This window comes from Panthera onca, chromosome D2 (genome assembly GCF_046562875.1).
Source record: "Panthera onca isolate mPanOnc1 chromosome D2, mPanOnc1 haplotype 2, whole genome shotgun sequence".
Lineage (NCBI taxonomy): Eukaryota > Metazoa > Chordata > Mammalia > Carnivora > Felidae > Panthera > Panthera onca.
Window position 1 is genome coordinate 8,423,330 of NC_138349.1, and position 13,850 is coordinate 8,437,179.

General features: G+C 52.4%; 1 protein-coding gene across 2 annotated transcripts in view; it reads left to right on the top strand.

Moving 5' to 3' along the window:
- CPXM2 (carboxypeptidase X, M14 family member 2) overlaps window positions 1-13,850 on the top strand; it is a 140,581-nt gene that overhangs the window by 100,826 nt on the left and 25,905 nt on the right. For both annotated transcript variants that reach the window (XM_060641267.3, XM_060641266.3), the window contains exon 7: window positions 9,025-9,113. In XM_060641267.3, the coding sequence (XP_060497250.3) occupies window positions 9,025-9,113 (89 nt within the window). The remainder of the gene's footprint in view (window positions 1-9,024; window positions 9,114-13,850) is intronic.

Consider the following 13,850-nt stretch of genomic DNA (forward strand, 5'->3'; position numbering starts at 1 on the left):
ATGGCGATGCTTGGGCCCCGGTGCTGCTCGGCAGCTCCTACTGTGAGTGTCTGATCCCTGGGGAAAGTCACCACTCCTCCCCCCCTCGTCTTCCCGGCCACCAGGTCTGAGTGACTGCCCTCCCTCTGCACACCGTGCTGACGTGTCTGGGGTTCTCGGATTCGACTCAGGACCTCATGGGGAGCTGTGCACGGGTCTGGGGATAGGAGCTCTTTTCCTGTCAAGCGTGGGGGGAGCTGCTGAGGGGTGATGCCCCATGTCTATTCCTGCGAGTGGGCTCGGACCCTCAGAGTCCCTCCTAGGGGAGACCCTTCCTTCCTCCTGATACACAGACCCTCCCAGTCATAAATCACTGAGAAAATAGTTCTTTTGCAAGACCACCGCCCATGTTGCTGACCTGGAATGTTTCAGCCAGCGCCCCCCGCCATCATCAATATGGGTAAACTGGGGAAGGAAGGGGCTCCCCTGGGTCAGCATGGCGGCAAAGACCTTGGAAGTTTATTTGCTTTGCTACCTTTCACTTTTCTTCACAAAGGCCACAGCTGGAATACTCACTTATCCCGTGGAACCGGTCATTATTTGGGGCCCAGGCCTGGGCTTTGCAAAGACAGGAATCCACACGCAAAGTTGCTGTGGCCTTTATTTTATCTTCCTTTGCTGAGGGTGATGTTTTCTCAGCCTCTTTTTCTTTAAATTTTTTTTCAACGTCTTTATTCATTTTTGAGAGACAGAGAGTGAGCAGAGGAGGGCAGAGAGAGAGAGAGGGAGACACGCAATCGGAAGCAGGCTCCAGGCTCCGAGCTGTCCGCACAGAGCCCGACGTGGGGCTCGAATCCACGAGCCGTGAGATCGTGACCTGAGCCGAAGTCGGACGCTGAACCGACTGAGCCACCCGGGTGCCCCCAGCCTCTTTCTGATGAGACTGGAAGAACTCTTGGGAATGGCTGCGTACCAGCGGCAGCCTGTCTGCGTCATTGCTCATGGCCTGGGCCTTGTCTGATCTGGAAAAAAAAGAGAAGAATCCATGTCTGTTTCAGGGAAGCTGGGTGGATGGAAAGGGCACGAGCTCTGGCTTAGATCAGACCTCGGTTCACGCTGTAGCATCATCCCCCGGCACCTGTGCTCTTGTCCAGCTTCTGGAAATGCTCTGTGCTTTGCTGGGCTTGGGTTCTAAAGCGGAGGTAATCCCTTCCCTGTAGAACTGGGACTAAGTCCTTCTGCCTTTTCCCCCAACATGCCAGTGAAATGACTCAAGCCCTCCCCACGGACCTATGAGAGGTCCTTAGTGTCCCTCCCCGCCCCCCGGGATTTCTGGGGCTACCTGGGGTGGCTGCCTACAGTCTCCAGGCAGCCACTTTTGCCTTCTGCTTCATATGTCTTCTCCCAGTGCTCTGCCTGGTCCGCTTACGCCATTAGTCCCCTACCCCCTTGATTTGAGAGTACAGTCTCCACTGATGTTTATTCACACCAGGGAGTATTGCTGAGGTTTAGGGATAAGAAGGGGGCTTTGCTGCATGTAACGTAGAACCGCACAGATCCGACAGTCCACATTTCTGTCCCTCAGGCCTCTGGTCATCCCAGTAAAGGGGGTCCATGGCTTGCTGCCTTTCTCCTCAGACTGGCCTGCCGCGTGCTGCTGAGACCGTGCTCTCCCTGCATGGACCTTTCCTCTGCTTCCCATTTCCTGTCTGGCTGTCTTTCTCTGACTTCCTGTCTCTTGGACTTCTGGGTTGGAGAAGGAGAGCAAGTGGGATTGAAATATCTGTTTCTTTCTTTCTTTCTTTTTTTTAATGTTTGTTTATTTTTGAGAGACAGAGAGAGAGAGAGCAGGGGAGGGGGAAGAGAGAGAGGGAGACACAGAATCCAACGCAGGCTCCAGGCTCCGAGCTGTCTGCACAGAGCCCGACGCGGGGCTCGAACTCACGGACCGCGAGATCACGACCTGAGCCGAAGTCGGATGCTTAACCAACTGAGCCGCCCGGGCGCCCCCTATCTCTTTCTTTTTTAGATAAAGACCATGAATGCCCTTCCTCTCCTTCCTCCCATCCTGGCTTGTTGGAGCCTTGCCTTTCAAAGCCACGAGTTCACGAGAAGGACTCCGCTGCTCCCCTGGAATGCACGCAGGCTGCCCTCCTTCTTCATCGTCGCTCTTCACTGCCCTTCCATCCCTGATGCACAGATGCCAGGACGACTAGACGAGAGCCATTTGTAGAGTGCCCTCGTGCTCAGCGCAGAACAATTATCATTTTCCCCCACCTCCCCCTCCTTTTACTGCCCTTGGCTGGACAGTTTGGTTCTGTGGCTAACTCACTTCTCAAGTCACCAGACCCCACGGATGATGGGAGGACGAGAGAGAAGGTGTTTCATTTCTTCGTGTCCTGCTTTTGTTTTGTCCCCTGTTATGTAGGGTAGTAGGCTACTGGCTGCTTTTATGATCCGCTGATGGGCATCAACCTCTCCTTTTCCAGAAACCAGAACGCCTCCCTCTCCTGTCTCCCGCTTGTGCAGAGGACTCCGAGATTTGGGGATGAGAGAGCAGGTCACGTGGGGAACCACAGATTTCCCTCCTTCCCCGGGATCAGTAACACAGCAAGAAGCCTACCTCTTACTGTACCGATGTAGCTCAGTTCAGGAAGGGGGGCGGTCCTCCCCTAGTGGCCTTTGCCTTGTAAGGCTTGCCATGACTGAGTGCATTGGGTTGAATAGCATCCCCCCACATTCATGTCCATCTGGAACCTTGGAATGTGATCTTATTTGGAAGTAGGGTCTTTGCCGGTGTGACTGGCGAAGATTAGGGTGGGCCCTAAATCCAATGACTGGTGTCCTTAGGAAGAGAAAACAGACACACAGAGAGAAGGCCATGGGATGATAGGGGCAGAGATTGCGTGACGTGGCTACAAGCCGGGGGTTGACAGCAACTGCCAGAAGCTAGGAAGGGGCACGGAAGGACGCTCCCCTAGAGCCTTGAGCTGATTTCAGATCTCTATCGTTCATAGCTGTGAGATGGTAAATTTGTTCCAGGCTACCTAGGTTATGGTACTTTGTTACGGTAGGCCCTAGAAAGCTAGTGCACTAAGGGACCCAGGGGTGGTGTAGGGTTCCCTAATTGTCCTGAATCCCCAGAATGTGATTGTCATTCGCCACCCCCTCTGCCCTGCCTTCTAGTCTTCGTTCTGCCACGGCGATGAGGAATACCAGCTGAGCGTATAGTGGGCTCCTTCTCAGAGGTCTCCTGGCCCCAGAACGTGTTATCCTCTTCATAAGCAGTCTTTCCTAAGTAACTGGATGGGGATGTGTATCCATCCACCCACCGACTCATTCATTCCTCACTCGTGCATTCGTACATCAGACACGTAGGATGTGCCTGTCCTGAGGCAGGGCCCAGGGGTTCCGAGAGGAGGTGGACACTTCTGCTGACCCCCCCGCCCCCCCCCCCCCCCAAGAGCTCTCTCACAGTATAACAAGGGAAGTGTGCCGGGCATCCTTTCCCCCAGGGAAACCACTCTCCACTCAGGGGGGTCCAGCCTTGCTGGCTGTAGCCTGTCTTTCCTGTAAAGAACTTGCCCTTACAGAGTTTCAATAAACCTGTGGTTTCTCTTAATGGTGCACCTGCCCCTTGCTGATTATTGGGAAACTGCAAAAACTTCAGCACTCCTAACAACTGTCTTTTCTGAGAGTTCCTCCTGTCAGGCTGCAAATTGGCCTCAGGACGGTCTGGAGAAACAACGTCAGATCGGAGGGGTTCCTGGGCTCCTGCGTGCTGCACAGCGGAGCCATTATGCAGCAGGGCTACGTGAAAAGGGGCGAAAAGAAATCGGCATCACCATATGCTCCGCCTTTGCAGCCCCTCGTAGCAGGGTTTGATGCTTCCACGGACAGTAATGACCTGGCGTGAAAACGGCCTCTGTCAGGGGCTCCAGCTCTTCCCCTTCCTCCTCTTGGAGGGACCTTGTCATAACAGTCAGGTAGGGCCTGGACACCTGTGACCTCTTTTCATCAGGGGGCTGGCTCTTTGGTGCTCAGCTTGCATCTGGTGCCAGGTTATCTGCACTCAGGAGTCGGGGCTTTGGGCCACAGTGGCGGGCATTTCCTTGGGGAGAGGCCGGGGAGTCCTTTTCTTAAAAAAAACAAGTGAGGGTCACCTAGTGGCTCAGTTGGTTAAGCGTCCGACTTCGGCTCAGGTCACGATCTCCCGGTTCGTGAGTTCGAGCCCCGTGTTGGGCTCTGTGCTGACAGCTCGGAGCCTGGAGCTGCTTCAGATGCTGTGTCTCCCCCTCTCTCTCTGCCCCTCCTCTCTCTCTCTCTCTCTCTCTCTCTCTCTCTCTCTCTCCCTCTCTCAAAAATAAACATTAAAAAAAAAAAGAAGTGAAACTCACATAATGTACAATTAACCATTTTGAATTTTTTTCATGTTTATTTATTTTTGAGAGAGGGAGAGACAGAGTGCGAGCAGGGGAGGGGAAGAAAGAGAGGGAGACACAGAGTCCAAAGCAGGATCCAGACTCCAAGCTGTCAGCACAGAGCCTGACTCGTGGCTTGAACTCACAAACCGTGAGATCACGACCTGAGCCCAAGTCAGAAGCTTAACCGACTGAGCCACACAGTTCCCCTTCAACGAACCATTTTAAAGATACAGTTCAGTGGTACTTAGCACATTCCCAAGGTGGTACAAGCACTGGCTTTGTCTAGTTTCTGAATTTCATCATGACCCATAAACACACCCTGGGTCCATTGAGTAATCACTTCCTGACCCTCCTTCCCCGCCGTCCCCACGACCTCTAACCTCTACCCCTGTGGGTTGCCTGCTCTGGATAGAGCATGTCAAAGGAATCGTGAGCCCAGCGGTTCTTAATTGCACGTGAGCCTCCTTTCCAGCAAAGACAGCCTCTCCCCTCCCCGCTGAACGCCCACCCCCAGTCAAGCGAGGTCCCCAAAGTAACAGAGACAGCGAAGCACATCAGTTCGAGAACCTCGGCTCCCCCCTGGATTTCCGGGGATGGGGTTTGGTCTCGAGTCCTCACTGTTCTTGTAAAAAGAGCCCTGTGTGGTGAGCTGGTGTGTGTTTGGGGACAGGAAGAGCGGGTGTCCGGGCCGTGAGGAGGCAGGGATGTCCCAGGTGCGTAGGCAGTCTCCTAGGGCTTCCATGAAGAGTACCAGAACCTGGGAGGTGATGGTAACACGAAGCTATTGTCTCCGTTCTGGAGGCCAGAAGCCCTAGTCAAGACGTCAGCAGGGCTGGCTCTTCCTCAGGTCGTGGCGGAGAATCTTCCCCGTGCCTCTGCCCCACTTCTGGGGGCCTGCTGGCAGTCGGTGGTTCTGGGTCTTGTAGAGGCATCGCCGCACCTGTGCCCTCCCCTCCACCGGGACTCCTCCCTGCCTGCTTACCTCTGTGTCTGCATCCCCCTTGCTGGAGACACCAGGCATGATGCATCAGGGCCCACTCTCATCACCTCATTTTCTTTTTTTAATGTCTATTTATTTTTGAGAGACAGAGACAGAGAGCAAGCAGAGGAGGGACAGAGAGAGAGGGAGACACAGAATCCCAAGCAGGCTCCAGGCTCCGAGCTGTCAGCATAGAGACTGACACGGGGCTCAAACTCACGAACTGTGAGATCGTGACCTGAGCCGGAGTCGGATGCTTAACCGACTGAGCCACCCAGGTGCCCCTGTAACGACCACATTTTAACTTGCTGACCTCTGTAAAAACCCTCGCTCCAAATAAGGTCACGTTCTAAAGTACTGGGGGTTAGGACTCTAACATATCTTTTTGGGTTGGCGGGGGGGGGGGGACATAATTCAACCCCCAAAAGGTATAATCAGTAGACAGGTTCAGGCAGAGGAGGATTTTGAGTAGCTGAATAAGAGAAGAACAGTCAGGGAGATGGCATGCTCCACATGCCCCTCCGGGAGTTTGTCCCCATAACTAAGGTGTTCCGGAAGGAATCGACTGGTTTTCAGCACATATGACATGTGAAACCAAACAAGCCAAGGGAAGCAAGGAGACCTATTTTTCCAAAGCTCCATCTGTGGGGATATAGGCCTCACAGACTGAATCAGGACTTGTGTTTCAAATGCCAGAAGCCCTATTCTAATTAGCTTGTGGGGTAGGGGAGGACAGTTTTGGCTCACATACACGAAAACTCCAGGGGTGGATCTGACTCCGACTCTGGCTTCAGGCAAGAGTAGTTCTACTATGTCAGGTCTCCCCTTCTCTCCATCTCACGGACAGGGAGACCAACACCCCAAACCCATCCCACAATGTGAGCAACTCCTACAGAAGGAGAGTCTTGTCCTCCCATGTCTGGGAGGAAAGTCGTCTCATTGGCCCAGCTTGGACCCTAGGATCTTGGGATCCCCTCTGAGCCAGTGACTGTGGGTACAGGACACATGTTTCATGGCTGGACCTTGGCCACATACTCATGCCTCTGCATACTGGACAAGGCAATTTTATCCAAGCCATCTGGAATACATTCCCCGCGGGCAGAAGGGATCTTTTGTCCACAGAAAGAAGAAGGGGACCGTGGCTTCGACCAGTTGGCTCTGTCTGCAGACCCTGGACCCCCAGAGGGCTTGGCTTGGTTCTTACCCATCTCTTTACCTATAGTACTGAGCTCCTCGTAGGTTCTCAATAAAACTTTATCCAGTCAGAGTAAGTGGGCAAATAAAGAATTCTTTGCTCAAAATGTGGGAGGTAGAAAGTTGTGAAAAATACCGACCTGTGGTTTTGAGACAGTTTTTGGAACTTGTACCCTTGTCCCTAGGCATATTGATTAGTCTTAAGGAGGGCATGACGTTGCCAAACGTGGAGCTCCTCTGTACTTAGAGTCCTGAGTTTTTCTTCAATCCTTTTGAAGAACCTTCAAGGCCTAACTTGAGTTTGAAGACCAAGTGGCTTTAAAGAGTTTTGGAAAGAGGCCCCTGGGACTTGGGGAGTGTGGAGTCGCTCTTAGGAAGCATCCTACGGGTAAATAAAGTGCAAATTAACGTGGAAAATATGCTTACCTTTTGCTTTGAGACACACAGGCTTGGAAATCCAAGGGGAGGCAGCTCGCGTGAGGGTGTGGTCAACCCACGCTCCTGGAAGCCGAGTGCTTGAAACTAACTGGGGAGCCTGTGCTAAACCCGATCAGATCTGCTTTTGCTTTCTTTCCTGGACAGCATGCCAGCTCGCCCTGGTCCTAATTCCCTTTCAATGGCGGTCCTTGTTTCTACTGGTGTTATGGGCAGACCTTGGTGGGTATTAAAATCTGGGTTTTTTGGTGTTTGGGCCTATATGTGATTTTCACCTCATCGCATGCAGCCTCAGTTCTCCAGCGTGAAGCCAGTGGGTTCTCTAGCGTGAAGCCAATGGTTAGTGAACCCTGGCAAGGTCGGTTATGGCCGTCACGACCTGTGGTTCTGGGGACGCAGACATCGTGCAGCTGGTTCAGTTGATGGCAGCTGTGTGCCATGCGTATCGAGTGCCTTGTCCCTGCTGGCGGGGTGCTTGGTACTTTAACACAGTGTTCCTCAGACTTCTGATCTGTAGAATCAGCTGGGATTGTTTTTACGTGCGGATTCTGATTCAGTAGGTCTGGGCTGGGTCTGACAGGCAGCCCCAGTGCTGGTCTGAGGACCACATTTGGTGGCACAAATCAGGATCCACTGCTCCGGTACCGCTCGGAGCCCGTCCCTCTGTCACCCGCCACGGCCACGGCCACTGCCTCTGGAGTCACCCCTTGAGCCACTTGGATCAAACCACAGCTGCTGTGGCTCCAGCCTTGCCCACACGGCGTCTGGGGTAGGAGAGCAACCTGACTAAAGCAACGTGTTCTCTCTACATTGGGAGCTGGCCAGGATTTCCAGCTTCATCCTCCAGTTGGAGACGCCGTGGGGCTGGCTGTAGGTCACGTCCAGAGAAAGACCTCCAGGCCCACTGAGCGCCCCTCCCCCTTATCCTCCTCCTGACTCCTCTTCTTCCCCAGCCTGTCCTTTCTTGAGGGTCCTTTGTCCTCATAATTATGTGAACAACACGGCTTATGTGGATTGAAGAAAAGAGTCAATTTATATGGGGTAGAGAATCAAGTTAAGAGCAGACATCTCTCCCCAGACCTCCGAATCCCAGTCTCCATGGGTCACCGGCGTTAATACAGCCTGATCATGCCTGTTGGGGTGTTCCAGCTGCAACAACGGAAACCCCAGTGCCCGCCCCCACCCCCCTCCTCCCCCGCCCGGCTTAGTGGGTAAGGGAATTGGATATCTCATGCGGTTGGGAGTGCCAGGGGAGATTGGTTGGGATCCAATGTAGCGTCACTCGTTGGCTCCTGATGCTCGTGGGGTTCTCTCTGTCCTCTACCGCGGAGAGATTCTCACTCACTCCTGCTCTGCACCATTAAAGTCCTTCCCTTCCATCTGGACCAGTAAGAGAGGCCAGGAGATGCTGTGCTCTGATTGGCTGAGACCAGTCACACTGGCCCCCTGAGCTGGGATATGAGGTGTACTTCCTAGAAGGGTTAGGGTGATTCCCAAACTGCACTGGGTTTCTGTTAGGAAGGGTGGAAGGGGACTAGATGGTGGGCGAGTAACTAATAGTGTGCACCACACTTCCAGAAGTTTCCATTCATGTGTATAGCGGTGATATTCATTCACTTATTCATTCATTCAGTGCTGAGAGTTTGCCAGGCACATCAGTGATCCCAGTTAATATTAAGCAAGGAAACACCAACGAGAGAAGGACCTTTCTTCCCTGTTTAGGGGTGAAGAGACCAAGGCAGAAACTGCTCCAGTGACTTAGCCAGGATCACACAGCACTTAAGCAGAAGAGCGGAGATTTGAACCCGGCATTCTGGGTCTAAGGCCGCACTTCCCACCACTGGCTAACTCCGACTCCTGAGCTACTTCTCAAACGTTGGCTCTCTCCCCTCTGTGCATATGTTCTGAAGCTAGAGATTAGCTTGTGTCTCCACACGAATCAGGCCACTAACAGAACCCACCACAAGGAATAGGACGATGTGAGTGAATTTAAAATTGTATTTCTGTCCCCAGATCCAAATAACTATTATCACCGACGGAATGAGATGACCACCACCGACGACCTGGATTTCAAACACCACAACTACAAGGAAATGCGCCAGGTGAGATCCAGATTTCTCAAAGAGCATTGCATCATATGCTTGTGACATAGTTGCTTGTGTGTGTGTGTGCATGTGTGTGTGTGTGTTTCCTTCCAGAAATTAAGATGATGTGTTTGGGGTAGGCATCTGAAGGATCATTTTGGTTTTCTGAAGCCATGCTAAATGCTTATAGTTTGTAGGTTGAGAATGCCTTGTTGGGGTTCCAGTGACCAGAGGCAGGCTCCCCCTGCAGCAAATAGTTGAAACAGAATTTGAAGCCAGACTTTTCTGATTTAACACAGGGGTTCTTAGGAATCACTGTGTGTTTGGGGCACCTGGGCGGCTCCGTCAGTTGAGCGTCCGACTCTTGATTTTGGCTCAGGTGGTGATCCCAGGGTCATGGGATCGAGCCCCTCATCAGGCTCTGTGATGAGCGTGGAGACTGCCTTCTCTCTCTCTCTCTCTCTCTCTGCCCCTCTTCCCTGCTCACATTCTCTCTCTCTCTCTCATAAAAAAAAAAGACTCACTGTGCATTTAAGGGATAACACTGATTTGTGGATGTTGGTCATAGGCATTTGAAGAAGGAAAAGGATCTAGAATACATTGATAATAGTCACTGTAGAACCTACATCAATTTACTATATTAGCAATTTACCTGCATTAACATGGTCAGTCTCCTCACCACCCCCGGAGGGCAGGGACTGTTATCCTTCCCTTACTGATGGGGAAACCCAGTTATCAAGGAAATATATAACACTACCCCTTGGTATTCAGACTCCCTGATCCTCCATTTGTGTTGTATAACAGAATCACGTGGGGAAATTTGGAGAAATACTTGTACTTGAACCCTACCTTGGGCCACTTTTTAAAGCAGAACCCTTAGGAGAAGGGTCTGGAGGGTCTAAGTTTTGAAAAGCTCTCCTTGGGTTTCTAATGTACGGCCAGGCTTGAGAATTACTGGTTGATGCCTTTATACTCTTATTTATTACTTTCGTGCCGTTAGGAGCAAAAGTCAATCCCAGCTGAGACTGTCCCCAGATTTAGTTACAGAAACCAAGTAATTCTGAGCTGCGGAGAATATTTGCATACTGGGCCTGGAAGGAGGAACGGTCCAGCCATTGATTAGGTCAGGCTAAATTAAGAGCAGCCTGAATGCTGAGTGCTCGGCGTGTGAAATCCTGTTCCGCCTTTGCCCCCAGCATGGTGCTAGAAAACTCAGGGGGTGCTGACGAATGAGAAACCCTTGGATACCTAAGAATCTGTTTGAAGAGACTGAACAGTCAGATAGCCTGATGAATACATTTACAGAACAAGGATTCACCAAGGGCACATTAACGCGGCTCAAAGCAAGGGGCCCTGGGTGCTGAGAGAAGGAGCCAGCCACCCAGGGACAGTGCAGGGGACATTCCTGAGGTCAGAGCAATTAGGCTGAGCTGAGAGGGCTCCCCGCCTCATCCCAGGGAACCCAGAAACCCCAGTTCGTCTCAATGTCATTTAATTTGAGACGCTCACACACAGCTTCTGGACACCTGTCAGCACAGACTTAGAGGTGGGGCTTGCTAAAGAGGTGGTCTTGCTGTCTTGTTCTTCAGAAATCAAGATGTGTTTGGACTTGAGGTCTGTGCATCGTCCCTGCTGCTCTGCATTCTCCGGCATTTATACGAGGACTCTGGTCACCATTCTGTTCTACAGAGCACTTGTGTGTTAACTCAGCTTCGCTCCCCGGACATCTTTGCAAGCCCAGAAACTAGGCAAATGTCAACTCAGTTGGTGCAATTAACGTCAAAAGCAATGAATCTAAATGCACTTAAAATGAGCTATTGCACAGAGTCTGGGTAGCTGGTGTCTTTATTTTTTTTTTTTAATTTTTTAATGTTTATTTATTTTTGAGACAGAGAGAGAGCACGAACGGGGGAGGGTCAGAGAGAGAGGGAGACACAGAATCCGAAGCCGGCTCCAGGCTCCGAGCTGTCAGCACAGAGCCCGACGCGGGGCTCGAACTCACAGACCGCGAGATCATGACCTGAGCCGAAGTCGGACGCTCAACCGACTGAGCCCCCCGGGGCGCCATGCTGGTGTCTTTAAATAGTTGTTCTGTGTGGAAGATCGGGGCCCTTCCAGAAAAGCAGAGCTAGTGGAGTGTGCTTTGTTACCCTGGGTGACTCTGCTTACCATCGTCGTGGTGATGTAGAGCCAAGAGGAGCCGGGGAGTGGTCAATGCAGCCCCTGCAGGTGGTGTTGGGTGACCCCAGGGCCCCGCAGCGCTCCACTGGAAGCTATTCAGGGGAGCATCTATCAATCCTGAAGAGCGTTCAAGCCGGAAGCGATTTGCCATTTGCATTCCTGGCTCCTGGGGATGAAAAAGAAGCCAGCATTTTTAGCAATTCCCCGTATGGAGTCTGCGAGGTTACTATAGAAATCTCTCGACTTCGGGGGAAAAAAAATGTTAGTTTATCCTAGTATTGAGAACAACATTTCCGACAAACAAACACAAAAAAAGAGAAACAGCAGTGGAGCAGGACGAGAGAAGAGAAAATAGAAAAACATATTGCATTGGAAGGGGAAAATGCTGAGAATGTGTGCAGGAAATATTTCTAGAGCACTGACTTATGAGGCACTGTTCTCCCACAGGGGGAGCGCCGGAGGGTGGGACGGGGAGGGAAAGGGAGAGCAGAGAGCAGGTTGCACGTCCCTGGTGTCGTGAGTGAGCTCACCCTTCCAGGAATGCTACTGCCTTTACAGCACGAGTCACGGTTTCTAATTGTTGAGTTACCTGTTTGTGTGAGCCTCCTTCATCTGGGACCATGAGGGCAGAAACCCTGCCACTTTGTCATAAACTCGTAACGTGTACCAGATAAATATGTACGTTGGAGGTCTTTCCAGGGGAGATATTTGGGGAATAGGAGGGAGAAGCGACTGGTCCGTTGGCCTGGTTGGGAAGGGATTTGGTTGCGGATGGGGTCGGTTATCATTGCTGGCCAGCCTTGGGTGGGTGAAGACAGAAGGGCGGGCACCCCCGGCAGCGAGGGCAAAGGTAGGGGGGTAGGAGTGAATGGCATGTTTCTGGAACAGTCTGCTGGGAGAAGCTTTTGCACTGAGTCTGAGAATCAGAGGAAGTTTTCACGTGGCTGAGTAGTGTTTCCAGGAGATTAGCCTGGAAGTCACGTGGGGAGTAGACTGGCAGGAATGGCCACAGTCCCCAGGAGAGAGGCCGCTGGGCCTGAAGAAGGATGAGAGAGAGGCTTCTCTGAGCAGGACTGACTAGTCCTAGGTCACCTGCTGGAATGAGTTGGGGAGAGGCGGGGTCTGGCGTGCCTCCGAAGAGGGTGGGGTACCATCCACAAAGGGAGAGAGTAAGTGGTTTGGAGGCAACGGTTGATGCTCTGACTTTGGCTTTGGATGTGGTGCAACCAGGTCTCGATGCACAGGAAGTCTGAGTAGGCTGACCGTAAGCAGGCTGTGATACAGAGACATGGGTTGGAAGGTGGCCAGCTCGTGGCACTGATTTCCAGGGCGGCGACGGTGGGGCCGGGGCACGAGGCCGTGGGACAGCGGCCGAGCCTACCCTGGGGGTGGGTGACGGTGGGCCTGCAGATCGGGACGAGCCCACCTCCTCACCCGTGGGATGCTCCTACTGCCATTCGGTCCCTCCCCCTCCCTCTGGGTTCCTTCTCCAGGGGACCAGATGCAGTGTCTGTTTCTCAGGCAAATGAAGAAAGCCGGTGCAAGAGGACTTTTTCTCTTCTCCCCCCGCCCTTTTCAAAACCGTTTTAACTCATTGGAGGAGCCATTTTGCATCAGCACCAAATGCAAACCGCAAGGCTCAAGGTCAGTCCTCCTTGAACCCACACCCTAAAGAATCGGCCAGTTGTCCCCATCCAGTGCTTCAGCTTCTGTGCTCGCAGAATTCCTACGATTTTGATCAGAGGATGGCTGTCATCTGGCCCTGCTTTCCTCAGTGAATATTGGATCACGGGCCATTTTCCATGGTGTCCTCATAGTTGTAATTATGCTGGTGCAGAACGTTCCAGGGAGTGGGAACGGCATGCTCAGCCTTCCTGCCCTCGAGCGCTTGGACATCTCCCAGCTTTGTGCCCCCGGGGAAAGGCTGCAGCATCACAGCAAGTGCCACCGAGCATGTCACTGTCCCATCCTTTATGCAGAAGCCCCTTCTCGTATATTGCTGGGAACTGAATTTCTGGAGGAGGGGCCTCGAGTTCTGCTTCCTGCAGAGGAGGGAAGCAGCAGAACCTAGGATTCAGTAGATACGAGGTTGGCAAAGCGTATTCCCATCTGGGGTGAGGAGGCAGAGTCTTGATGAAGCTAGGACTCTGCAAAGCCAGGCGCTCTCTAGCTGATCGTTCTCAGCCTGGTTTCATTGTCACCCCCCACCCCAGGAGGCTTTTTAGACACCGTCTCAATTATCCTCCACCCATTGTATGAAATACTGATGAGTAAGACTTTGTGGGGTAGCGCTGAGCTCTGGAGAGCCACAAAGCATCGTGATCTGGAAGATGTTTAGCCCCTGACGACCAGTTTTCACCTCCGGGGGGCCGGGGGTGGGGTGATGTCACCCCTGCTAAGAATGCATGCTCTCAGGCCAGGAAGAAATTCTCATCCTTATTGTCACATTAACCATCAAGGCTCCGGGTGCCTGGATGGCTCAGTTGGTTAAGCACCTGACTTTGGCTCGGGTCATGATCTCATTGTTTGTGATTTTGAGTCCCATATAGGGTGAGCCCTGCTTCTCTCTTTCTG